Source organism: Ostrea edulis, chromosome 3 (genome assembly GCF_947568905.1).
Source record: "Ostrea edulis chromosome 3, xbOstEdul1.1, whole genome shotgun sequence".
Classification (NCBI taxonomy): domain Eukaryota; kingdom Metazoa; phylum Mollusca; class Bivalvia; order Ostreida; family Ostreidae; genus Ostrea; species Ostrea edulis.
In genome coordinates, this window is record NC_079166.1 from 58,387,069 (window position 1) to 58,412,892 (window position 25,824).

Sequence of the window (25,824 nt, forward strand, 5' to 3'; positions counted from 1 at the left end):
AAACATCCTATAATTCGTACATTTTGTTGTGGTTATATCCTAGTTAGCAAAATCCATGAAAAATATTCTCCCACGTAATATGATTTCCTTTGGGTCTTTTACTGAATTTCAAGCTGAAACATTTCACTTGACACATCATCTCTCGTATCTTTATCTAATTTAAATTTGCATCTGATTTCATTTGTATCATTTGTTTTCAGATTTTGTTTGATACTTCTACTTGTGTCTGTATTTGAACCTGTTTGTTTTTTTCAGTTCCTATATGGGCATTAATACTTATAGCAGCAGGGGCCATACTGTTTCTCTTATGTTGTTGTTACTGTGTCTGTAAACGCTGTATATGTAAAAAACGCAAGAAGAAAGAAGGGAAAAAGGGGCTGAAGGGGCCAGTCGACCTTAAGGCAGTCCAGCTTATTGGAGCCTCGCTGAAAAAAGAAAAGGTAATTTCCTAAATGGTTGCCGTAACTTGGTATTTGTTTCTCTTGCAGTCGGTCTTCCAATGTGGGCGTTGATTGCAATAGGAGTGGCCATTCTCCTGGTGTTGTTGTGTTGTTGTTATTGTATATGTAAAAGATGTATTTGTAAGAAACGCAAGGGTAAAGATGGAAAGAAAGGGCTGAAGGCAAGTTTGAAGCCAGGACTTGAGTTTGCTCTGAAGAAGGAAAATGTGAGTTGCAGCAGAGCACTGGAATGTGTAGCTTTCAGCACAGTCTGCTGACAGATTTCTAGCCAAACTGCATGCCTCAACTCACTTCAGATCATTTGGTTTATATATTTTTTGAGATCTGGTGAAGCATGTCCGAGATCATTTTTCTTCTCTTGTACCACCTTTTGATTTATATCTTAGCTAAGATACAAAAATGTAGCAGTCTTAAAAGTGCTATTTCACTACATACAAATTTTTATGTGTTTACTTGTATTATATTTATAGGAAGATTTTCAAACATTTTTTTCGTGTGTTATATGTGGCACTTCACATTGAAAGTTTTTATTTATTTCTTCCACCAAATATATCAGGGTTTAAAGTTCAGATGAGATGCAATGGTAAAGGCTATTGTTGGGTAATCCAAAATGTCATCTACATGCAAGTCATACACAAACTAAGGAATTGACAACTTTGCATTAAATCTCTAGTTTTTTTTTCTTGTATAGGCAAATTTTCTTGATCTGAAAAAAGAAACTGTGTGTTAACAGGGACTTCGTTTTGTTGTTAAGAGAGTTTATTCACTTTATTGTGTGGTTCAGTGAGTTAATTATTCACTGTATTGTGTGGTTCAGTGAGTTAATTGTTCACTTTATTGTGTGGTTAATGGAGTGGGTTATTCACTTTATCATGTAGTTCAGAGAGTGGGTTATTCACTTTATCATGTAGTTCAGAGAGTGGGTTATTCACTTTTTTATGTAGGTAAGGGAGTTGGTTATTCACTTTATTGTGTGGTTAAGGAGTTAATTATTCACTATATGGTGTGGTTATGGAGTGAGTTATTCACTTTCTTATGTAGTTTAGGGAGTTGGTTATACACTGTGTTGCGTGAAAAAAAAATGAAATTAAAAATGAAGACCATATGATGAGTTAATGATTATCATTAGGGTTAGGGTATTAAAGAATCATGCCATTCAAAGGTGTTCATTCAAGATGGAGAGAATTTCATCACAGTGTACATGGAACATCTCTGTCGTTATTGCTTTTAGAAGAAATGGTTCTGGAAATTGCCACTTGATAATGTGTGGTTGGTCATGCATGGTGAAAGGTTTAAGGTTCATTTCATGACTGAAATATTATTAGTTTGTGATTGGAAGATTAATGTAATCAGCTGGGCTCGTTTTTTTCGTTTACATAACGTTGAATGTTGATCCCACTTTTGGGATTGAGGAGAATTGATCTACATGTATTGGTACATTTTTCAGACTTTCACTGTCTAATTGACAAAAGTTATAGCTGAAATAAAAACATTATCAAATAGATAACAAACAGTATGTTTATAGTATTGGTGAAAACACTGCCTGTACATGCAACAGTTTCTCCTGTGTGTAGATAGAGATTTATAAGACTGTCCGCTAGTTAGAAATACAGCATGCCTTTTATCTTGATTCAGTCTCCTTTTTTACACTCGAGATTTTCAGGTGTTCTTGGTTTTTATTACCTGGTAGTATATTCAAAATTTGAGATGTATACAGATATATAATGTTTTTATCTTGCTCTTTATATTTCTAACAAAATTTTTTTTGTTTTTTTGTTTTTTTTTTAAAAACATACAAATTCATAACTCAAATTTCTACTAACATGATCAAAGATGGTAAATGTGCATACTATACTGCACTTAATTTTATGGTATGTTTTATTAGAATGTATGAATTTGAATGGTTTTTTGGACATGAGACTTTTATCAATTCTGAAATACTGAATCAAATGTGATTTGTAATTGCTGACCTTTGTTGCTTTGTCTGACCTTGACCTCATTGGGATCTTCAGATACAACCTGATTTAGAGGAACTGGAAGTGAATATGGAACAGGATGATGACAATGAAAGCACAAAGTCTGAGGTCAAACTAGGCAAGCTTCAGTTCCAGTTAGATTATGACTTCACTAAAAACGAGGTATGAAATTGAGGAAAGCTGGGAATTGAAATTTACAACGTACACACACTGCATGCAATTCTGTTTGTTCCATTGAATGAAAGCCACTGGAGTTAGGTTGTACCTCAAACCAGGGTAGATCCAACCCTGTGGGTCTAATATTCACACGAGTTTGTCCTGAAAATTTTGAAAAGAATCTTTTATTTCCTAAACCTATATTAGAATTTTTTCATCCTTTGTAAATAAGTACTAAAAAATAAAAGTTTTAATCACTGCTGTTTATAAACCAAGCTCTGTATTTGAATGTACCGGATATGGAAACTCTGCATGAGAAATGCAAGACATATTGGTTTTTTTTGTTTATCAGTAAATTCAATGGGAGTAGCGTATTAGCCACACGGTTTATTGATAACTAATTTTTTGTAGAGAAAGCAATTTAGTTTGAATAATTGCTTAGATAATCAATTTATGGATATTTGAATGCTGGTCCTTTAAACATAAAAGTGATACGTAGAGCCAGTCAAAATTTCTATGCTTTGGTCCAATGTGGATCGATATTGCATCTCAACTAATGACAAGTCTGAAATTACTAATCTGTAGAGACATGAATGATATATCTGTCTTAATTATTGAACATAACTGCTCCAAACGTCCATACAATTATTGTAGAACTCCAACATTGCTTTTAGAAGTCCTACAGAAAACACTGTTGTTCCAACTTCTGAGTTCAGACAAAATTATGATGGTTTCTGCTTCTCATGGAATTTTTCCTAAAGAAAATGAACTGTAAAGTATTGAACCTTAAGCCTGGATTTCTTTTGCAAAAAAATTAAGTCATAACGTTGACTTAAGTCTTGAGATTTTACTCAAATTTTGACTGCTCAAATAAAAGAAAACCCAAACTAAGTTTGAGATTTTTTCGAAAAATCCAAGCCAGGTTTAATAAATTTTTGCATGTTTCTTTAATTAATTCACTTGTATTCCATCACTTTACATTTGGAAACAACACTTGCTGTATGCAAGTTTAAGAAAAAAGTATTCTATGTACCTGGTAATGGTATAAAAATTCCATAAAATTAGTTTACAAATTTAGTGAGGAAACCAAAAATTATCGTAAACGCTACAAATAAAACTATTTTTATTATTCCATCGCCATCCATTGCGAGAGGGATATAGTAACAAGATTATTCATGTGTGGATGTGTATTTGTGTGAGAGTTTGTTCAACACGAGCTTGTAGACACTGCATATTTTAGCTCCATTGATTTCATACTTTACATGGAGCTTTGCTATCAAGAGAGAAAGAACCCTATTGATATTGAGATCAAAGGTCAAGGTCACTACAGGGTTCATAGAAAGAGCTTTTAGACACTCAAAACGAGGGGATATGCCCTGCCTTGTGGAGTTTTGTTCTTATTGCTATATAATCATTGGAAAATTGTTCTGGAACTAGAATGGTTCTCCTGTAGAAGTAGTCACATGATTTTAATGTCTTGTGAACAGTGTATTAAAGAGACAAGCAGGTGAACAAACCCATAAATACATGTAATCACGACAAAATGAAAATACTGGGCTGACAATGCATTTTTCTTCTTCAGCTGACAGTAGGTGTGATACAAGCTGCAGATTTGCCTGGTATGGATATGTCTGGTACATCAGATCCGTACGTCAAAGTTTACCTTCTACCAGACAAAAAGAAAAAATTCGAAACAAAAGTTCATCGCAAGACTCTTAACCCAGTCTTCAATGAAACATTTACATTTAAGGTAAAGCTTGAGAGATGAAGGTTTGGCATTCGCTGTTCTGTATATGAAAAAAAAGCTCTATAAAAAAAAAAAAAGCTGTGTATTATTGATGATATAAGGAAGCAATGACGTTAGGTTACAAACTTGGTATTGTAAAAGTGAAAGCATGCCAAGTGGCAATGGATTTATGATTACTGTAGGCAGTATATAAGATGGAAAGTGAGGAGTTTGAGGTACAAGAAAAGATTTTGCGGTAAAAAGTTAATATCCAATCTCATCAAGTTGGGCATTGTTCTCTGTCCCAATCCTATCTCGGTGTCATTTGTTTGCCTTGATAGACTAGCGTGTTCTAGGCAATATCACTCTCCAAAAGCACTATACAATGCTCAACTGAAGACCAGCTGATGAGAACAGCTCCTTCTGTTCTAGAAAAGATTGTTAACGTGTGTCAAGAAAGACATGCTTGCCATTTCACCCAACAAGCTCGGGGAATTATTTCCGCCTCGTCGTGGAAATTGATAACTTATACACCCCACATTTTATTATTCTCATGAAATTGCCTCTTGGGAGTTTTTTTGTGACATAAAATTTCAATCAATTTGGTTCCATTTAACTGCCAGTTGATGCTGATGCCTATTTACTTGCTGCTCATGCAAAGTTCAGCTATTTTCAGAACATAAGAAAATAGCAAATTAGAGCTGCAAATTTTATTGTAAGTTTAATACCTTATTGAAGAACGCCAAATTAAATGTTTTCAGACACTTGTTAATTTAGTATATGGGTCTATATAAGGACCTTATATATCTATATATATATATATATACATATAAAGACTGGTAACTTTACTTTAGTGATCTGTAAATTTGGTGGCACTTTTTTAAAATATAAATTAATTATATCAAATGAAATAAGCATTAGCAGAAAACAACCAGTAATATGAAGTTTGTTTCTAGAAAGTCCGAAATCATCAACTATTGAAAGCAAAAAAAAAAAAAGTGATCTATCTATGATTAGAAAATCTGTTATCTATTTCAGAATGTCCCTTACGCAGAAGTTGGAGCAAAAACGCTAGTGTTTGCAATTTACGACTTCGACAGATTTTCAAAGCATGATCAAATTGGACAGGTGAAAATCCCACTGAATACTGTGGACTTATGCCAGGTTCTTGAAGAGTGGCGAGACTTAATCAGCCCAGACAATGATGCTGAAAAGGTGAGAAACAAGAAAGGTTGAGAAATGTGGTTTAGGGTCAAAGGTGAAGGTCATAAGTATTATAATGAAATGTAAAAAAAAATAACAGAGTAGTATATTTTTCTCTGTCATCAGTGTTTGTTAAGATATGATATTAGTTCAATATTATCTTACCAAAAAAAAAAACCCCCGAAGAATTAAAAGAAATGAAAACAAAAATAACAGCTAGTACATGGACATTTGGTGCAAAAGAATTACAAATTAAGGCAGAGGTAGTGTTCGATAAAACTTCACATCAAAATAACAATATTTAATTATCTCTTTGTGAGCAGACTACAATATGGCTTTCCCATTAAGAGATTGGTAGTTATTGTACGTAATTGCCAAGCTTTATCAATCTCAAAGTGAAATGTATAGGAAAAGTGCCTGGTGCTTTGTGTGAGGGATTAGGCGAGATGGGTTGGTGATGAACAAAATTGACAACAGTTTGGATTGAAGGCGTCATCCTGCAAAGTGGGGTGAGAGGGGAACGTTGCTTTGTCTAGGTGTATGGAATAGCAGCTTTTTTTTTTTAGGCCCCATTAGAATTGAAAAAAAAAAATTAAAAAGCTTTTAGATTACAAGAAAAGCTCAATCTTATTTCATTTTATGGAAGATGTCAATCCCAGTATCACATAATGTACAGGCTTATGGAGTACATGCAGCAAAAGTGACACATTAATATCCCAATTTTATTCTAATTTAGTTGAAATACTTTTTTTTGCGAATTCTTTTTTCCCCCCAGAAACATGGCGTGCAGCTTAATTGGGTAAACTATCACGTAAGTGTACCAGAAAAATAAATTGATGTATTGAATATGAGTTTATCCAAGGCTGTGCTCAATGTTATCTGAAAAAACCCCTGAAAAATAGTATTCTATTTCAAAATATCAAAAAGGTGGAAATACATTAATTTTAGGCCTATAATATATCATGATTCCAATTCTAGATTCCATGACTATTAACTGAAAATAGACTTAAGTCAGAATTACGATTTTGTATGTAACATTGGTGTATTGAAATTACACAAATACTAATCAGGGTTCGAAATTAACTTTTTCAAGCACTTGTCCGTACGGACTAGTCACTATTGATGTTCACTAGTCCGCAAAGCATTTCACTAGTCCGTCCAGTATGAAAGGTGAAGATAACGAACAGTGATCAATATCATAACTCCTATAAGCAATACAAAATAGATAGTTCGGCAAACAAGTATATCATATTTAATGATCTTTATTTATTCAATAGTATTTAATGAAATCAAACACATCACAGTTGCAAGCAATTCAGTTTCTTACACCTACAGAAGAAAAAGACCACCATACTTTATTTTGCATTCAAGATCTTCAAAAGCATTCATTAACCTCCCGAGTTAATACTTTTATAAACGTCCATAAGTGCGTTCGAGATCGACGTTCCCGTTGTTTTCATGCTCAGTTCTTAGAGTCACAGGAGTTCGAAATTTTATCAATAAAATCTATAAATTTCACTCGATTGACCAAGCCATGAGTCAGAGTGTTACGAACTCCTGTGTTAGAGTCACGAATGACGAGAACATGTGAGCACAAACATGCTTGTTCTTAGATCACACTACTTGCAGTTCTTGCACCTCGGACCCGTTTTTTTTATGCGTACTCAGAGTTCGGAATCAGTAGGAATTTGTGCTCGTTCGAAGAGCGGCGGTCTCGAACGCACTCCATGCATTTGGAAGATCAGGATGTTATAGTCAAACAAGCACATAACCATGCAGGTAATAGACCATACGTTCAAACATCTAAGAGACTCAGACAAATCTTGCTAAAATCTTAACCAATTCAATATTGATTTCCGAATTTTCACTAGTCCGTACGGACTAGTGCTATAGAGAGTTTACTAGTCCGACACGTTTTTTACTAGTCTCGGACTTACGGACATGAGGTAATTTCGAACCCTGCTATTGACATATTGAATTTTTTAACAAAAGGACAACTATGGGTACAAGTAGAGCCCTTACCATACACAATTTTTTTTTCATGGAAAATATTTCAAGTAAGGTACTGAGATCATAATTATGACAAGTAGCTGTCTGCCTGCTTTTTTCGCAGAAATATACATTAAGTAAGTACAAATCAACACAGATCTAGAGTGAGAATTGATTTGATCCGGGATCTGTGGCGGTATTGACAGCTAGTGTATACAATGGTTCCCTGATGGCGGAACAGGACAGAGGAAATAAACTTTCCACATCAGTCTGACATCTCGAGGGAATTACAATCAGCTTACACGGAATGGGAGCACACTGGAGATTTGGCGTTGTGTTTTAGGTGCTGGATAATTGAGAAAGAAATTCGCTAATGATCCCTATTCCCACAGCCAGGGAACATCTCAGAAAAAATTGGACGATTGGTTCCATTAATGGAGTTTATTTCTGTTTTGTTTACCATTTACATGAGATAGCGCTTTGCTTGCTGATGAATAAAATCAATACCCAGCAGGAGGTCTGTAATGCAAGGCATGTTTGTTATTGTGATAGATGTAATTGTTATATCACAAAGCATATTTACATGTATTTTAATTGAAACAGTTTTGAATTCCTCTTTTAGAAAATTCAAAAGTAATCAATATCTTGTGTGTATAAGTCCTGAGTTTCTGGCCATCTGGCAGGACTTTGTGGTTTTAAGACTTCTCTCATTGGCCCAGAGCCAAAGCCTTAGACATAGAGAAGCTTCCTGTCAGAAACCATGATTGGGGATTCTCATGCAATAGGTTGAGATCAATGGAAGAACTTTCCATTATTTCTCTTTTCTCTTCCTCGTCTGACGATCTGCACGGGAGTGAGCTAATTGTCGCATTGTACTTATAGAGGAGATTAATGTTGGTCACATGCATGTTTCCAATAAGGAAAAAGGGAGAAAAGGGGCATAAAAATCATTTCATACACAACTATATAATGTACAAATAGAGATTTGTCAGGTGCATAGATACCAAAGACAAAAAATAATGCTTCGATAACAAAGTATTATTCTGTATGTATTAATACACTGAGATATATATAGATCATTGAGTGATTTATATACTGGGTTAAAATGCTACCCAGGTATGTGTTAATGGAAACTAATATTGTTAATCAGGCATAAATTCATGAAAAATATTCCCTGATTTTCAGGAAAACAAGCTTGGGGACATTTGTTTCTCCTTGAGATATGTCCCAACGGCAGGAAAACTGACAGTTGTTGTCCTGGAAGCCAAAAATCTGAAGAAGATGGATGTGGGTGGTCTCTCAGGTAAGATAGGGGGAGTATTGTGAAGAAATAAAGATATACATGTTATATTATAACTGCATATAGATGGACTTTAAAAAGCAGTGTGAAATTATGAGACAGAGTTATACTGCTTCATCTGTCATTTTTGTTGTAAAGAATGTAACAAATTCAAATCAAAACATGGTTACCCTTGTCACAGCTTCATTTTATACAGTTAATTGTTGTTGCTAAGTGATACTGTGTTGTATATATGATTCCTCCATTGATGCAGGAATTAAAAAAGAAAACAACACACACTGATATATTGTTGTAATAACAGAGTTTTTACTAATTGCTTTTAAATCACATATTAGAATATCATTTTAAAAAATCCTAAACATTGGTATGTACGGATGTAAGTAATGGATGTTGAAAGAAATCAATCAGTCTGTGCTGTAGGCGTATTTTTCTCCATGTGGTACAAAATCTATAATAATTGCTAACTTTATAAGTACCAGCGAACTTAGGCTCTACTGTGCATTCTTATTTGAAATCTAGAAAAACCTATTGCAGAAGCTAAGGTGTTAAATAAATTAATTATGTCTGTGTATATAATGCCCCACATTTATATCTTCATTGTTTATTTCATATTTTAAGAAAGCTAGAATATATTTAAGTCATTGTGTTCAATATTATACAAAGTCTTATTATTCAAGACGTAATGTATCATGTGATTCATGTTATGCACCTCAAAAGTATTGCACTGAGCCAAATTCCATTATTACACTCTAATATCAGGACATATATGTTATTCGTGTGAAACTGTTGATAATATCGGACACACGATAATAGTCGATAACTACCGGTACTTAGATCTTAATAACTGCATGCTCAAGAATGATTTACATGCATGCAATAAAAATTAGTCACAATATGTACTGTCAGAGGTGGTAATTGCAGTTTACAGGTAAAGTAGTTTTCGCCTTTCAGATATTACATGTATATGGTACATATACTTTTTGAAATACAATTCACTACAAATTCTAATTATGAGTCTGGTTTGATCGATGAAGCTATTGAAAATGATTATTTTCACTATGAACAAGTATACAGAATTGTGGTCTCGTGGACTAAACTGAAAATGTAAATTCATGGAATTGTGACAGCTAGTGCAGAATAAACTGTAAATGTAAATCCATGGAACAATAAATTATAAATGTAAATCCATGGAATTGTGACAGTGCAGAATAAACTGTAAATGTAAATCCATGGAATTGTGACAGTGCAGAATAAACTGTAAATGTAAATCCATGGAATTGTGACAGTGCAGAATAAACTGTAAATGTAAATCCATGGAATTGTGAGCCCATGGGCTAAAGTACATCCACAGTGCATGTATCAGCTATGGATCGAGATGGGATTTTTTTTTTATCAATTATTGATAAATATTAGACAATTTCCATATAATATGCTAATACAATGTACTGATGCATCATCAATGAATTTAGGGACCAGTACTGATGAAGATTTTAGATATTTTGTAATTAAGAAAACAAGGAGTTTACTGTAGTGCTGTACTTGTGTTTTAACAGATCCCTATGTGAAAATTGCTCTCTATCAGGGCAACAAACGTCTGAAGAAAAAGAAAACAACCATTAAGAAAAATACCCTCAACCCTTACTTTAATGAGTCCTTCTCATTTGAGGTTCCCTTTGAGCAGATTCAGGTATCTGCTTGGAATCCAGGAATTCATTTTGGATTTTTACTTCTCTTGGTGTCAAACATTTACTTTTTTTGTAACCAGTTTCTCAGCTAAATGGCCAACAATCACAAGCATAAATAGAAATGTTTTGAATTTGTATTGTAATAGAAATAAAGTTAAATCAAGCTTTTTAACCACCACATTGTTAGATTTGCACACTCAGAACTTCATTCTTCTGTGAAATGTTGGCAATTTAGCTGAAGGAGCTCTACCTTGCATGCCAAGTATTTGGGCGCTTGGAGTATATTTATTATTTATTATGATGTTTCACCTTTTTCACTGTTTTTGTTTAATCAGATCCATATGTTAAGATCTCTATGATGTTAAATGGGAAACGGGTCAAGAAGAAGAAAACCACCATCAAGAAGTGCACTCTAAACCCATACTATAATGAGTCATTCACTTTCGAGGTGCCATTTGAGCAGATACAGGTACCAGTTTAGGCCACCAGCTAGTGGCAGTCATGTTTAACTAAGTAGTGCTGTTTTGTCTCTATTAACTACATGTACATGTTGCTCCAGTATGGTGGTGTACAGCTGTATGTCTTGTTCCCCAAAGTCTAAAACCCCGCCAAGTTGTTGTTTGTACTGAGTTTGGCTAATGCTGCCCCCAACTGGTTCCTGATCGTAGAGTATATGTAATGCAGCTGTAATGAGATACAATCTCTATGACTGTTCACAGAAAGAATGCACTGATACGCAATGTAATGGAGAGTTTTAACTTCCTTTTCACTAATGTTCTCAAAAGAAAATTAAGAGCAAATACAGCCATAGCTAGTGTGTAGAAATACAGCCTGGTACTGTCACCCCACTGCAGGAAACAATGGGGGGGGGGGGGGGGGGGCATAATTTTGAACACGCTTTCCCCAATTTCTGAGTGAATTTTAAAAAAACCCAAAAAGTTTTGGAAAAATTGAGGGGTAGGGGGGGGGGGGGGGGGGCTGTTTTCTGCCCTATTCCTACAGTTGCAGTATGTTTTGCAGGTGTGTAATTTAGGGTTTTGAAATCCCGTATTATGACGCTGAGAGTGGTATCATTTCTGTGAACAGTTTTGGCTTCACCGTCAAACCTAACCCAGTGCTTATGTTAACGAAACAATACTTCCCCTGCTTATCTAGCTGTGATGATGTGATATTTTAGTAGCTGATCACAGGGCTGTACATAGTGGTGTCTTTGTGAGTGGTAGATCCTTATACATGTAATTGTTGGGTGCTAGTATTGTAGTCTGTGCATAGTATACTATATATATCCTTTAAAATCAGTTTCTGGTCAGTTATGAGTCAAACAGAATGGTACATAATTTATCAAGAATAAGTTAAGAAAGGAATTTAGCATTTAATGACTCAAAGGACACAGCCAGAAATGTCCAGAATCGCTATTAAAACTGGTAGCAAGTTCAGTATTCATTCTTATAACCAACCTACAAGCCAAGTAGACTTTATACATTAGGAGCATTCTCAATGCAGAAAGCAGGTAAGTAGATTTTAGTCAACAAATATCATGGCATAAACATTGTTTTTCTGCATGAAGCCAGCTAGGTGCATGCTTGCATTCCTTTTGTTAGTGGCCTCCCTTGCAGGGTGGGACAAGGTTTGGGAAGGGGGGGGGGTCTTCTGAGGTAAGTGCATGTTGTAGTATTTTGTGTGCATTTGTATTTGTTAGCTTTTGTGTTTCCTAGCATGTGTTGCATTTGTGTACATGTACCTCCACCTATTATTATACAAATTCAATCTTGCATATCTTTAATATTTTTGTATCCAGTTTAATTAATGATGGTATTAAGTGATTCTACTTTGTACATCTTTCAATTATTATTCTTCCTGGTTTAACTTGTTTTCTTGGAGTTTTTATACTTTTATGTGTAGAGATCTGATCACCATAGCAATGTAGATTTTCTTACGAAGTAAAAGAAAAAAAAGTTGGAAAATTGTATTAATCATAAAATTTTGAAAAGAGTTTCAAGACTATTAAAACTATAATGTACATAAATGACTTAAATTTAAATTTCAGTGTATTATGAATTAAGAGTCGTTTCATTTCCTTGGTATAGAAAGTGCAGCTGTACATCACAGTGGTCGATTATGACAGGATAGGAACGTCGGAACCAATTGGGCGTGTGATCTTGGGATGCAACTCAAGTGGAACGGAGCTTCGCCACTGGAGTGACATGCTGGCCAACCCGCGGCGACCAATCGCCCAGTGGCACACCCTTCAGGAAGTGCCAGAGAAAAGCTAAAGAAGGACGACACATTAAGCAGCAGCGACACTGTTGTTGACCTTGTAACTGATTCTGCATCATCATTTTCGCTGTTAAAAAGTGATCGTGTTTTCTCTCTGTAGCATAGTTAAGGATATTTCGTATTTCGACAGAATTGTCCATCATTATAGATTCTGACAACTGGAATCTGACCTTGTTAAACAGTTTTCCTGTGAAATTTGAGAAAATGTGTAGAAAGCAAAGGAAGGATAACTCTTCCTATATTTTTTTGTGCAATATCATAATATTCTGAAATGCGTTTATGTGTATACATCCTATTGTGATATGTACTATGTTATTAATTCAGTCACTCAGTTGATGCTAAGATATTTTACAAGCATGGTTAACTTGTAAAATACAAAAATATTATACAACCAGGTGTAAAGCAAAATCTATTTGGACTCTTTGTGTTCAAAAAGTAAATCCTTGTGAAATTGTTAAGATAGAATAAGCACACTCATGAAATATGTTTTAAAGGTAATTTAATAATTGTGTTTATGCCTCTTTAATTAAGAAATTTTAAAGAAAAATGAGTGTACATACATATTATACTGGTGCGTACATCAGTAACTAGTGGTTGTGGTAGACTATCATCAGGTTGTTGAATTGTAGAACCGGTTTATGAATATGTTCTGTGATAGAGGAGAATTTTTAGTAAGGTGTGTTGGGAACTCACTAAACTCAATCTGTGCCGATTTTATTTTCCACTGAATAGTACGATAATCTTTGAATGTTATGTAGAAAATGAATTATAAAACTTCTGACGAGTAATAATTTACGATTATCACACATTTAACACATCACAATTGTTTTTAAAGTTAAAAAAAAGTATTTCACAAAGTAAAAAAAAGGTATTTCACAAAGGTAGTGTGTCAGAATGCTCATTTTTTTTCAAAAATCATCTTAATAAATGAACTTCATGCTTAAATTACCCAGTTTAAGTATATTGCACCTTAGTTTGATTTAAGGTTACTTGTGACTAAGAATTGAACCTGGTTAGAGAAATACTACTTAAGAATTGTTTCTGTTTTGTGTTCTTATAGTGTTCATCTTCTTGTCTCACCCCTGTACATAATGGACATTCTTATCTGTACATTCCATCAAAAACTGGCAAGCGCTCCATATTTAATTCAGGAAATCCATTTTTGGTTCTACTTTACAAGAAACAATGGCATTTATTGTAAAGGAACAGGTTGTTGTGCTTTATTTTTTATTTTATTTATCCACCTATTGTTATCTATTTTATTACTGTTTTGATCAAACATTGAAATCCATTCCTAGACATAATTTCAAATGAACAACTATTTATCAAAGAATCTCAAAATAATGTAAATGTTTGATGCATGAATACCCAAAAGGATCTGAGGGAACTGCACTGTGGCCCCGCTCTAGATTAATGCTATATATGGTTGTTATTGTTGAATATTGTTTCGTTTTAAGTTCTTGTTTTATGATTGTAACATAGAAATCAACCACAGACTTATATTATGTAATGCATACAATGCAATGTTGATAATACAAACCACAGTTTCATCATTTAATTGTAAGGTCAAAGGGCATATTCCTAGGTGATCTTTTAACAGTGATGTCACTGGTGTAGTAATATCGCCATGGAGACCCACTTTCAAATTTAAGCTGGTCACAAACTTGTGTCAAATCATTAGATCTCCTGTAGTCGGTGGTTCAATAAACTTTGTGTCTGAAAATTCACAGATTTTTGTTGGTTTTGTTTCAAAATATTCTTTGTGATAGAAGTGACACATTTGTGTAATAAGAGATTTTCACCATGTCTATGGAAACACTAACATGCATGATGTACTAATTGAAATATCTAGTACATCCCTGCACATGTATTACCTGTTGTAGGTAAACTAAATTCCCGGTTGTCTGTGATATCAAAATAGGTTCAACATATACATGCAAAGGTGTTGAAGGTAATATCTTGGCACACTGATTTTGACTATGGATATCTCCGTTTACCTGATCAAGATATACGGCTCATGGCGGGTGTGACCAGTCAACAGGGGATGCTTACTCCTCCTAGCATCTGATCCCACCTCTGGTATGTCCAAGGGTCCGTGTTTGCCCAATTCTCTATTTTGTATTGCTTATAGGAGTTATGAGATTGATCACTGTTCGTTATCTTCACCTTTCATATTGTACTTGCGAGAAGGCGCAGCTTTTAATCGGAACAGAAATGGAAACAAACGCAAAATGTTCGCATTAAACATAGATTACTTGTGCGTGTATACCTCGCCTTGTGTCATATTTAATTTTGAATTTAAATGACAATTTGTATTTACTGCTATCCGGTAAATGCGAAATTTACAATGTGACGAGAGACATTTTCAAGACATGTCCAGAAATGTGTAGAGGGAAGGGGGCGCCGTAAAACAGGATAATTGAACGCATTCTCAGCTAATGCACCTATAACTGAAATTCGGGTGTAATTAGTGCAAAACAAAACAATATTTAGTAATCCGGATCTGTATTTATAGACTACTGTGTGAAATCGAACTCGAATATGCAATTATTGTGTGCTCCTCCAGCCTTTACAACAACATGACCTTTGTCTGCAAGGTCAATGACGTTGTAGGGGTCATACGTCTGTGTGTATATCATGGTGGGGATCAGCCCGTGCTCCAGTCCGTAATCCGATTCAAAGTAGTAACCATACACGTTAGAGGAGTGGCGGTTTCCATCCCTGTCTGGCCAATCAATCTACGTAAAATAAACCCATTTATATTGTAACAACATTATCATCATTGTGTGAAGACGATAACTTTCCGAACATTCCGCATTAGTCTAACTGACTGAATTTCTCCTAAGTGTTCTGTCGTCTCTAACCCAGTTTTCAACCCTCTGCAACTTGTTAGTATTGTATGCTACTATTGAAAATGTCTTTCAGAAGAGAAAACCCAACAGTCAACTGGCATAAAAACGATTAAGAATAAAAGTAAAAACTTGCATGTACTTTCAGTTTCCATTTGTGTTTAAATAAACGTGTGTACCTAGTTTTATGAACAAAACGATTTGGGCATTGTGTGGTATAATTTTCATAAATAAGAAGCTAAAGCATTGGAGCCACAAAAATAGAATGAAGATATTAAACATATTTTTAAAAATTATAACATGGTATTTATAGATAGCAGAGGGTTGGAAACTAGACTAGAACACCGTGAAAGAAACCAAATCATCAATGGTAGTCATACTTTTGATAATTGCTAAGAATCTTTTTTCGCAGCTTTGTACGATAGAGGGTTCAATTCGATTGACGTGACTTACATTGAAGCCCTGTTGCAAAGCCAAGAGGTTGATCCCAAGTATGACTACAGAACGGTTAAAGGACGAGTGGAAGCGACAGTCCACCATTATCGGACGACCATGGTCATTCTGGATAGCTTCTGCCAGAGAATTGTTAGATTTTCTCGTGGTGCAAGTGAAATAGGGGTCCCATGAAAACGCCACTACTTTATGCACAGTAAACCCCGCATGTGTTAGTGCAAGGTCCGTTCTAGACTTGTCTATTGTGTCCATAGCGTTATATTTTTTCTGTTCGGAAACACATGGATCATCATCAATGTCGTCAAAAGCATCCAAACCCAACCAGAGTTCAAATTTTGGGTCCTTTTGGTTGAGGACTGATGTCTCGTTCCCTAGGGCGCGAAACAGCTGCAGGAGAAGAAAAGCGTTCATTGAAATATTCATAGCTAGAGAAAGTATTTAATTGCAAACATTGGTTTCATTGGATAAAATTAATTTCCATACCTCGTGAACACTTCCCGTAAACCCATCTCGAAATGTGCCATTGTCCTTCCATTTTGGGTTTATTCGAATCAAGATTCTGTTTAATATGGGATCGATCTGAGACACGGGTAGTTCTTCTTGTGTCGGCCAGTAGTACGGGGCCTTTCCGTAACCCCGTCCTTCGTTAACAGCAATTACATTGACGGAAGTCTTTGCAAGAAGTCTTAGGCCTTGTACATGGTCGTCTATGGTTTTGTTTGATCCAAATTTCGTCAAGTCCACAGATGGAGCGATTGCTGTTTTCTTTTTGACAACGTTTCTGATCAATGAAGACAATTCGTTGTATGCAGAAAGGATGCTTTTTGTCCTATTTGGGTTTCCAAGACTAACCTCATCAGAAATATAGTATCCCGCAACTGAATTGTAAAGAATTTCTTTCGCTGTAGGTCTTCCATGTTGGATGGTGGTAGTGTAATCTCGAAAGCTCATAGAACCGTATCTACTTTTATGATCCATTAGGACTCTACCGACCCATCCATAATATGCCTTTATTAATTCAGTGTCGACCTTTTCATCAGACACCCTAGGCATGCGAGGTATCCCAAAATACACAGAGACGTTCCGTAGAGCAGCACTCTCCAGTAAAAGTTTATTTGGATCGGGTCCCGACAAAGAAGTGAATAGGACGACTACATTTTCTCCCCGAGACATGTTGCAAAGGAAGCTGTAAATAACGAACCTCTTTGTATCACAGGCAAAATTACGCACACTTTCATTCTGTGACAGTTTCACACCAAGCATAGATGTCATCATTATGTAATGTCATATGATAAATTATGGTGTATTTTACCTTTCTTTGTCTGCAGGTAACACCACTCTGAAGAAAGTATGACCAGTTGTATTTATCGTTTTGTCATACTGCGGGCATCGTAATGCGCCTACGTAAGCCTCTTCGTTCTGGTAACTTGCAAAAGACAAAATCTTCAGACCCTTGCTTGTTAGTTCTTGTTGCGCCTGCGTGAAACAATCTTTTCCGTTATCCGCACAGTTCTTGAACACAGGATCGTGCTGCAAGTCCTTTATCGAGCGGCGGACCATCCGTGGTGCTTTCTTCCAAATCGTATCTCCCCCAATTTCCTTGAAAAGGTCTATAGTGTTATTCCATTCGGAAAGGGAGAATCTGTCCTCAAACAACGCGGCCGTGACTGGATAAACTGGAGTGGAAGGGGTGCCAGATACAGCATGCACAGACAAGAGGAACACGGCTATACAAAAAGCACACTTCATGTTGACATTGGCGTGTGATTAATGGGTCGCAGAAATGCTTATCTATATATATCGGACTCGGTAAGTCAAGGCTGTAGTACATTATACATAGTACATGCATAGAATCTGAATGGAATACAAAACAAAGACGACTCAGAGATGTAAAGAGTAGAATTGATAAAGATTACTTCCACATTTCATCTTTTTCCATTCATTAACTTGGAAACGTTCTATGTTTGCTTGTTTTATGGCCCTTGGATTTTCTTTTTCACTTTTTTGAAGACGTCATCAACTGTGTATAGGGGAAGTGCAACAAATTTAGACCTCTGCACGGGCCAAGGGCTTTAGCAGTGAGAGTTCTTTATTGTTCTATGACATGAGACCTTGGTTTGTAAGATCTCATCCGAAAGACCCACACCTCTCACTTCTAAATGCCGAGTGTTTGGCAATGACATGAGACCTTGGTTTGTAAGATCTCATCCGAAAGACCCACACCTCTCACTTCTAAATGCCGAGTGTTTAAGATTTTACAATGCAATTCCATACAATATATAACTCCTAATGACTCGAAGACGACACCTATTGATTTTGAGGTCAAGTCAATGACCAAGGTCAGAAATTCATATATCATCAGTGAAGTGTTCAATTGAAGTACACGTACTTGAAATAAAAAGATGGCAATACATATAATATATTCATTTCAATTTGTATAGTCATATTGAAATATACATTCTTGGTATCCTTCAGACGCCCTCACTTTGATGTAACCTTTATCTGGGAGTTGAGCACCTTCGTAAGGATCACAAATTTGAACGTACTCAAGGGAAGGGATTAGCGCGTGACGGATCCCATAAGTACCCTCTACATAGCAGCCGTGGGATTGATCCTGATGACGGTGTCCGTCTTTGTCTGCCCAATCGATCTACAAAATATTAAGTTTTATAATATATCATCTTTTTTTTCTTTTTATCTGAGACATATGAGTTTGCAGTTTAAAAAAAAACAAGGGAAAACATTCAAAAACCAAAGATATTGAAAATCACGTACCTCATAAAATTATAGTAGTGTCTATTCCCCCCGTGTCGTCCATAAGTGTTATTATTTCTAGAATTTTTGCATGATATTTTATTATGAACATCCCTTTTTCCTACTTTTAGAATAGACTTTATTGTACAGAGACGAAAAGACTTGCATAAAAACCAGAGTCGCTGAGATGGACTCCAATAGTTACAACAGATCTGTTTTGTGGCGAATGAAAGCGACAATCAAATATAATAGGTCTCCGAGCATCCTGAACAACTTCCGCCGACAAGGTCATGTTGTGCTTATGTGTGGTGCATGTGAAATCTGGGTCCCAGGAGAAGGCCATCGCTTTATGGACCTTGGCTGCGCCCTGTGCCAAGGCGAAGTCTATTCTTCTCTTACTGACTGTATCCATTACTGAGATCTCGTTGCTAAGTGGTATGCATGGATCGTCATTTAAATCATCGAACGCTTCTACACCTAACCACAATTCCAAAGAAGTGTTATATTGCTTCCTGAATTCTACAGCTTTTTCTCCGATAGCCTGGAACAGCTGAAAGGAATGACAGAAAACAATTTAAGGATGCTCTTGAGGAAGGTTGGATGGGAAGAATGGTTGTGAAATAAAAATACCTCGCGAACGCTTCCAGTGAACCATTCCCTAAAAGTTCCGTTTTCTTTCCAGCTTGGATTTATCTTTTGTAGAATTCTATCCAAAGTTGGATCCAAATCTTTTACAGGTTGACTGGCCTGTGTCGGCCAATAATATGCAGCCTTTCCATACCCACGCCCTTCGTGAACAGTGATGACGTCCACAAACGTTTTAACGAGATACTCAAAACCGGTCACGTGATGTTTTACTGTCCTATTTAGACCGAACTTTGTCAAGTCAATTGAAGGAGCTATAGCGAGTTTCAATGAATGAAAAACGTCTACTTTAACTATTGTAACTAAGGAGGCGTATATCACCAGCATGTCTTCGTATTTGTCTACAGTGCCCATGTTCACATCATCTGCTATATAGTACCCTTTTAATGTTCTATATAGTGGTATTCTAATAGGTTTACTAGGTATTGCTGACTCTGTAGAACGCACTTTCAGGGTTTTGTTAGAGTATCTGTATTTGTGATCTCCTAGAATTCGTCGAACCCATTCATAATAAGCGGGCAACAGATCTTTGTCAACATTTCCAAACTCCCAGCTCCTAGGAATACGCGGCATACCGAAGTAGACGGAGATATTCCGCGCAGTCGCACTTTCAAGTAGAATTTCATGAGCGTCGGATCCTGAGAAAGAGGTGAAGAGGACAACGACGTCCATACCATTGAGGTCACATGACCCACTGAAAAAGAACATTGGGCGTCACGCAATTAAATGATAACAATATCACTATTTATAATATTTAAGATTGCAGACCCTTCGCACAAGTAAGGTGAGACTACCACATCACCTTAGATATACACATAAATTTTGATTGCAATATAGATTGCAAACATTAAGCAAATGATATTCAAGAAAAGTTATTTTTTACTTACCTGTTTTGCTGACCGGACAAGACAACACGAAAATAGGTATAAACTGTAGTAATCATTTTATCGAACTTTGGGCACTTCACTATAACTTTGCTGAAATTTTCTTCGTACTGGTAGCTCGCGAAGGAAATGATGTTCAGACCTTTACTCGTCAGTTCCTGTTGGGCATGCGTGAAACAGTCAATCTCTTCTGTTGTATCTTCGTCGTGAAGCCTACACCATTTGAAGACTGGGTCTTTTTGCAAATCTTCTTTTGTGCGACGAACCAATGGTGGCGCTTCTAGCCAAACGGTATCACCGCCCTGTCTCAGAAATTGGTCCAGAGTTTCGTTCCACTCCGAGACTTCCGTTCTATCCAGGAAAAGGGAGGCTGTGATTGGATAAACCGGTTTGCCAATACTGAATGCGTGGATGTTTTGAAAACACTCTAACCATATAATGAATATCATTATAGAGTTCATGGTGGTTTGATCATTCATAGATCTCTCCTGAACTGAATGTTTGATATCAGTGAAGATAATATAGAGTATTATCATGTACACAGCTGTTTCATCATAATAAGAAGTGACCACTTTTCTGTGTTTGTACATTTGACATACTTTTATATACATTTATCATCTAAATCATTTTTACATCAGGATATCTAAAGTTTGGTCTCTGTTTTGCCGATGCATACGTGCAAGAAAGTAGCAGGTGTCGTGTCAAATCCCACGTAGGGTCGTCGTATTGTAGAATACATCAAATAGAAATCAGATCAATTAAGGAATTCTACTTATATACGAGACACTGATTAAGTATACTAATCTGATTATTTATATCAATGATAAATATTAGACATAGTATATGTTGCCAATTTTATCATATTTTGTCTTATCAAATGACAGGTGTCATATAATCTCCTTACATCAAAAGAACAGAAGCGGTTTCTTGATAATTCGTGTTGCAGAATATCGCAGTGTTTTATTGCTGTTCTCGGATATGTGTACAGGTACCTGAATGAATGTGTCAAAATAAAACAAAGCTCCCGTACAAAATAGTGTGCTTATCGGTGTATCAAGGTGCTATTGTTCATTAAATCGAACAGGGATCGTTATCTAGAAGAAAAGACAGATCCATAACACACACAGAGATAAGAATTTCAATTTGTATCCCCAAAATCAATTCATAATTATTTATATATCCTTTTAAAAAGCCCAACGCCGAGCAATCGATCGTTCAAGCACTTTTAATATTTTAATTGAATTGACGATAGATTAAGGTTCAACATTCATAAACCGTTTAAAGAGTCTCAAGTGTTAGATATTTAAAATTCAAATTAGCAAGTCTCGTCCCGTCCGTGACTTCCGTTGCTACGGATCCGCGAATAGGAGAACAGGCTAATACCCAAGATGAGCAGTATCTGGAAGTAACAGATTTAAACTTTTCATCATCCATACAGGTAAGGTGTACATATCCTGACTGTTTTAACCTTCGTAGATATGAATTAACACACAAGTGTTAGATATAAGTCAAGTCTAAAACAAATATAAATATACAGTACTTCATGTTGTCTACAAATCAGGACATTTAATTCGATTAATAAATGAGTGGATTGTTGCGAAAGAAACTAAAATTATGCAAGAAGTTAACATGACTTTAGTTGTAGAATTATGATAAAATTCAAATATCTTTCAAGGTGTAGTATATCTTATATAGTCTCGTGTTCATATACTGAATTACACTTCTGTTTAAAGCAAACAGGAGTTGTTTATTTAGCACATTTTGTGACGAAGCAGTTCTGCATTGATCCCCGAAATGGCCATAAAAGAGCAATGAAATCTCGACTTTAAATTCCCTGATCGGCTGCAGTGTTAGGGGAATGATATTACTGTGTCCTGAGAAAAGTTCGCAGTCATATAACACGCCAGCACAAATTGTGGCTTGACATTTAAATCGAGAAGAGATCTTCTTTTATGAAGAAGATCATCTCGTAATGTTTGGGAGGTATGATATAGCACGCATTAGAGAAGTGTATATACATTTAAAAATCAATCTTAAATTCTAACCCTTCATATTTAAAGGCAACAATTATCGACTGTTTTAAGTGGAGAAAGCGACCATATTGATTAACATATGGAGTTACATTGATAAACCCGTTTTATGTTTGCGAACATTTTCCTGAAATATTCATTTTGTAACACAATGTATTAATAGTGTTTTTATTGCCAGAAAAGGAAAAAATACAACAAGCACTTCAAAATTCAGAAGAGATGTGTAATGACTAAATATATCACGGATTAAATCAAATCACTGATAAACTATTTCAGATAGTACATGGTTATTGTCCTTAACAGTGAATTCGTAACCTCGGATTCGATTAATTTTTCCAGGAAGTTATGACGGAGTTGTGAACGCTGAATAGTGATGGTTGACTTCCAGTCCCGGTACCGGCTCTATGGTCACGGTTACACCTCCCCAGAGCTGAAATACCCGGTCCCCACGTACAGGGAACTCTACCACAACAAGGCACCGACCATATTCCCACGGAGACCGAGAGGTAGAGTAAATTCTTTCTACCACTGAGACAAATCTGATTAGTTAAACGACCTTAGTATAAAGAACTGCAGGGGCGAAAATGGCTGAGCAAGAGTTTATTTTTGAATCGTCTTTTCGGGAATTCTTTTCTCTAGCTCATGACTGCAGACAGGAGGCGATGAAGGACTTCGTTGATGCTCGGGAGTGGGAGACTTGGCTTCTCTCCCAGGGACTGAAGCAGACGATTCGGAGCGCCACTACACTCAACGTAAAGGTTAAAGAGACGTACTCCGACGGAACAAAAAAGTCAGTACTTCGTGATTAGCTGTTAGGCTTCTGACTTGCATACTAATTTTCTACTCCATATTTTCTTGAATAAAGAAAAATAAAAGATAACGAAATAATTGTCTTGTCGTGAAAAAGTTAATCTTTCTCTAGGAAGTCAATTTCAATATAGGACACTTGACTGATAGATAAGAGTGTAATGATTTATAACCAGCTGTGGAAACTAACACTGATTAACTTTCAGGGAGCCGATTGTTCCTTTAAACCCGGTACCTAGTAAGGAGAGGTACAATGTACAACAAAGTGTTGCTTTGCATTTGGTTTGGGAATGTTTGCTAGTTTTTTGCTAAGTGGGAGAATACTGAATATTAGCAATGTACATAGATTTTGTTTGAAACACGATAAAGACAAGCACTTGTGTGGGAATGAAAAATGAACTTTTAATATTTTAGAAAATCAACTTGTTTAGGTTGAGGGAATTCGTTTTATTATAGGTTTAAACTTTAAAATATATTTTTTAAAAAAGACAGATTTACACCCACATGACACATTCTGCTTGTTTTGCGAATTTGGTGCAGAAGTATATTTATGGTGTAGAAATCATATGTACCGATGCTTAAAAGACTTTGCAGAGCTCGAGGATGATGTGTTTAAAGATATGAATGTATATGCCGTGGATGAATAACGTATTATTCTTTCAATGACATTTCGAACACTGTCTAACTTTTACTTTGAATTCGACATTACAACCATTCTTATCATTTCGTACCCTGTTTCAGACCAGAAAAGTTGCTGTTCAACGTCGGAATTCGTGGAAATGGGGACGGCGATTTTAACTTTCCGAGGAGCATCATTACAACACGTGATGGAGATATTGTAGTAGCGGATACTATGAACCATCGAATACAGATCTTTAATTCGTTTGGAGTTTTCATATCGAAATTTGGGAAGAGAGGAATAGGTAAACTGCAGTTCTCTGAACCGGCGGACGTGACGGAAATCCCGAACGGAGACTTGGCTGTGGCAGACAAACGAAACAAAAGAGTTCAGATTGTCACTCAGAGTGGTCAGTTCCGGAGTGTGTTCCAAACAGTTGACGAACCGTACAGTATATCATGTGACTACAGTGGTAACGTCATCGTGTCAACGACACGAAGAACCCTAGAAGTCTATAAAAAGGGAGGGAAGTTGGCACATCGATTCAGCATTCCGGGAATCTCTCGTGATAGCTTTGGGTGCAAAATTTGTGTTAATAACAGACAAGAAATCATAGTGTGTGATGCCGTAAATTCGACGATAAAATTCTTCACCTACGAAGGCAGATATGTATCGAAATTTTCTCCTCAAACACACGGTGAAGGGTTGACAATGATTCCATCTGGGATCTCAATAAATCGAATGGGGGAAATACTAGTCGCGGATTCCCTGAACCATACTGTTAACGTTTACAATGACACAGGAACTCTCGTTAAACAAGCCATTTGTCCCACAGATCAAGCGGGATGTGTCCAGGCATGTGCAGTGGGACCGGAAGGGCATCTGGTGACCACAGAATTCAGTTTATCTGGTCCCCACTCCTTGAAGATTTTTCGATATCGTCCGTGTCACTGCCATATCACCAGGCCAGGGTCCAGCAAACGACGCACGCCCACTCCTCAGTCATTCAGATAACATGTTGACGTATAGTCATGAATACGAAAGAACGATATCATTAAATTCTACAACATAATTTTTCAAGGCTGTGATAATTTTGTTATGGATTCATTTTGCTATGAACTTAGACTTTATGTATTAGATATGTGCTATTATTTAAGATAGTATTATTGATGTTGTTATGTTAGTGTCAAAACCGATTAAATGCTGTATAAGTTATGTTAACAATTTCATTTGAATTTATGAAAGAGCGTACATCACCGAATTTATTTTCATTCATAATATTTTGTTTGTACACCAAACAAACTTGAGTTCTTGGAGCAAATGAAAGGTGAAGATAACGGACAGTGATCAATCTCATAACTCCTATAAGCAATACAAATAGATAGTTGGGTAAACACGGACCCCTGGGCACACCAGAGGTGGGATCAGGTGCCTAGGAGGAGTAAGCATCCCCTGTCGACCGGTCACACCCTCCGTGAGCCCTAGCAAATGCTAGAGAGCAGTTCAATTTTCAAAGAACTTTTAAAAGAATTACAACCCATCGCCTAGGATCACGGGAGAAAATCAGAAGTCATTAAGCGGACAACGATTGAGTGTGACGCTAACGTGCACTTTTATTTTTGAGGTTAATACTAATAAACATAAGGATCATCGGATTATTACGATAATCCCTTACGTTAACTATTGAATATGACAATGTTAATCCTTGACGTACTGTTATGTATTTGGAATTACGATAATCCCTTACGTTAACTATTGAATATGACAATGTTAATCCTTGACGTACTGTTATGTATTTGGAATTACGATAATCCCTTACGTTAACTATTGAATATGACAATGTTAATCCTTGACGTACTGTTATGTATTTGGAATTACTGGATGGGTGTTTAAAACATACGCAATGAGAACTTGATCATAGTATTTACCTCCACCCAGTAAATCCGAAAGCAAAAACAGCGCGGTACTCTAAGTGCAGAGACTATAGAAATAAAGTAAAGAAATCCGGTC

At 36.1% G+C, this 25,824-nt stretch overlaps 4 protein-coding genes across 24 annotated transcripts in view; 2 read left to right on the forward strand and 2 right to left on the reverse strand.

Annotated features, from left to right (window-relative positions):
• The window catches only part of LOC125674020 (synaptotagmin-1-like), a 47,122-nt gene extending 32,622 nt beyond the window's left edge, over nt 1-14,500 (forward strand). For 8 of the 19 annotated variants that reach the window (XM_048910989.2, XM_048910991.2, XM_048910987.2 and 5 more), the window contains 7 exons: nt 256-440; nt 2,474-2,599; nt 4,176-4,343; nt 5,358-5,534; nt 8,697-8,814; nt 10,832-10,965; nt 12,584-14,500. In XM_048910989.2, coding sequence (XP_048766946.1) covers nt 256-440; nt 2,474-2,599; nt 4,176-4,343; nt 5,358-5,534; nt 8,697-8,814; nt 10,832-10,965; nt 12,584-12,769 — 1,094 coding nt within the window. In that variant the 3' untranslated portion in view covers nt 12,770-14,500. Of the gene's footprint in view, nt 1-255; nt 441-488; nt 668-2,473; nt 2,600-4,175; nt 4,344-5,357; nt 5,535-8,696; nt 8,815-10,364; nt 10,499-10,831; nt 10,966-12,583 lie in introns of all 19 variants that reach the window. The other 11 variants (XM_056158311.1, XM_056158306.1, XM_056158310.1 and 8 more) reach the window with 3 other exon arrangements.
• A 761-nt stretch (nt 14,501-15,261) lies between these two features.
• Nucleotides 15,262-18,049, reverse strand: LOC125675320 (uncharacterized). Its single transcript, XM_048912849.2, has 4 exons — nt 17,388-18,049; nt 16,559-17,261; nt 16,076-16,462; nt 15,262-15,511 (listed from the first exon to the last, which is right to left on the reverse strand). Exons 1-4 carry the CDS (start codon nt 17,822-17,824, stop codon nt 15,290-15,292), a joined length of 1,749 nt encoding a protein of 582 aa, XP_048768806.1. The 5' UTR covers nt 17,825-18,049; the 3' UTR covers nt 15,262-15,289.
• Nucleotides 18,050-18,484: 435 nt separating this feature from the next.
• On the reverse strand, nt 18,485-21,021 carry LOC125675282 (uncharacterized). Of its 2 annotated transcripts, none has more exons than XM_048912806.2 (4): nt 20,362-21,021; nt 19,460-20,168; nt 18,996-19,379; nt 18,485-18,725 (listed from the first exon to the last, which is right to left on the reverse strand). In XM_048912806.2, exons 1-4 carry the CDS (start codon nt 20,967-20,969, stop codon nt 18,504-18,506), a joined length of 1,923 nt encoding a protein of 640 aa, XP_048768763.2. In that variant the 5' UTR covers nt 20,970-21,021; the 3' UTR covers nt 18,485-18,503. The 2 variants fall into 2 exon arrangements, 1 of the variants encoding a protein (XP_048768763.2); XR_007370415.2 differs by having other exon boundaries at nt 18,634-18,725; nt 18,851-19,379.
• Nucleotides 21,022-21,644: 623 nt separating this feature from the next.
• Nucleotides 21,645-25,030, forward strand: LOC125673331 (tripartite motif-containing protein 2-like). 2 transcript variants are annotated; one of them, XM_048909871.2, is made up of 5 exons: nt 21,645-21,796; nt 22,728-22,894; nt 23,028-23,178; nt 23,402-23,443; nt 23,937-25,030. In XM_048909871.2, the coding sequence occupies exons 2-5, from the start codon at nt 22,762-22,764 to the stop codon at nt 24,826-24,828; spliced, it is 1,218 nt and encodes a 405-aa protein (XP_048765828.2). In that variant the 5' UTR covers nt 21,645-21,796; nt 22,728-22,761; the 3' UTR covers nt 24,829-25,030. The 2 variants fall into 2 exon arrangements, with proteins under 2 accessions (XP_048765828.2, XP_048765829.2); XM_048909872.2 differs by lacking the exon at nt 23,402-23,443.
• Nucleotides 25,031-25,824: the final 794 nt, after the last annotated feature.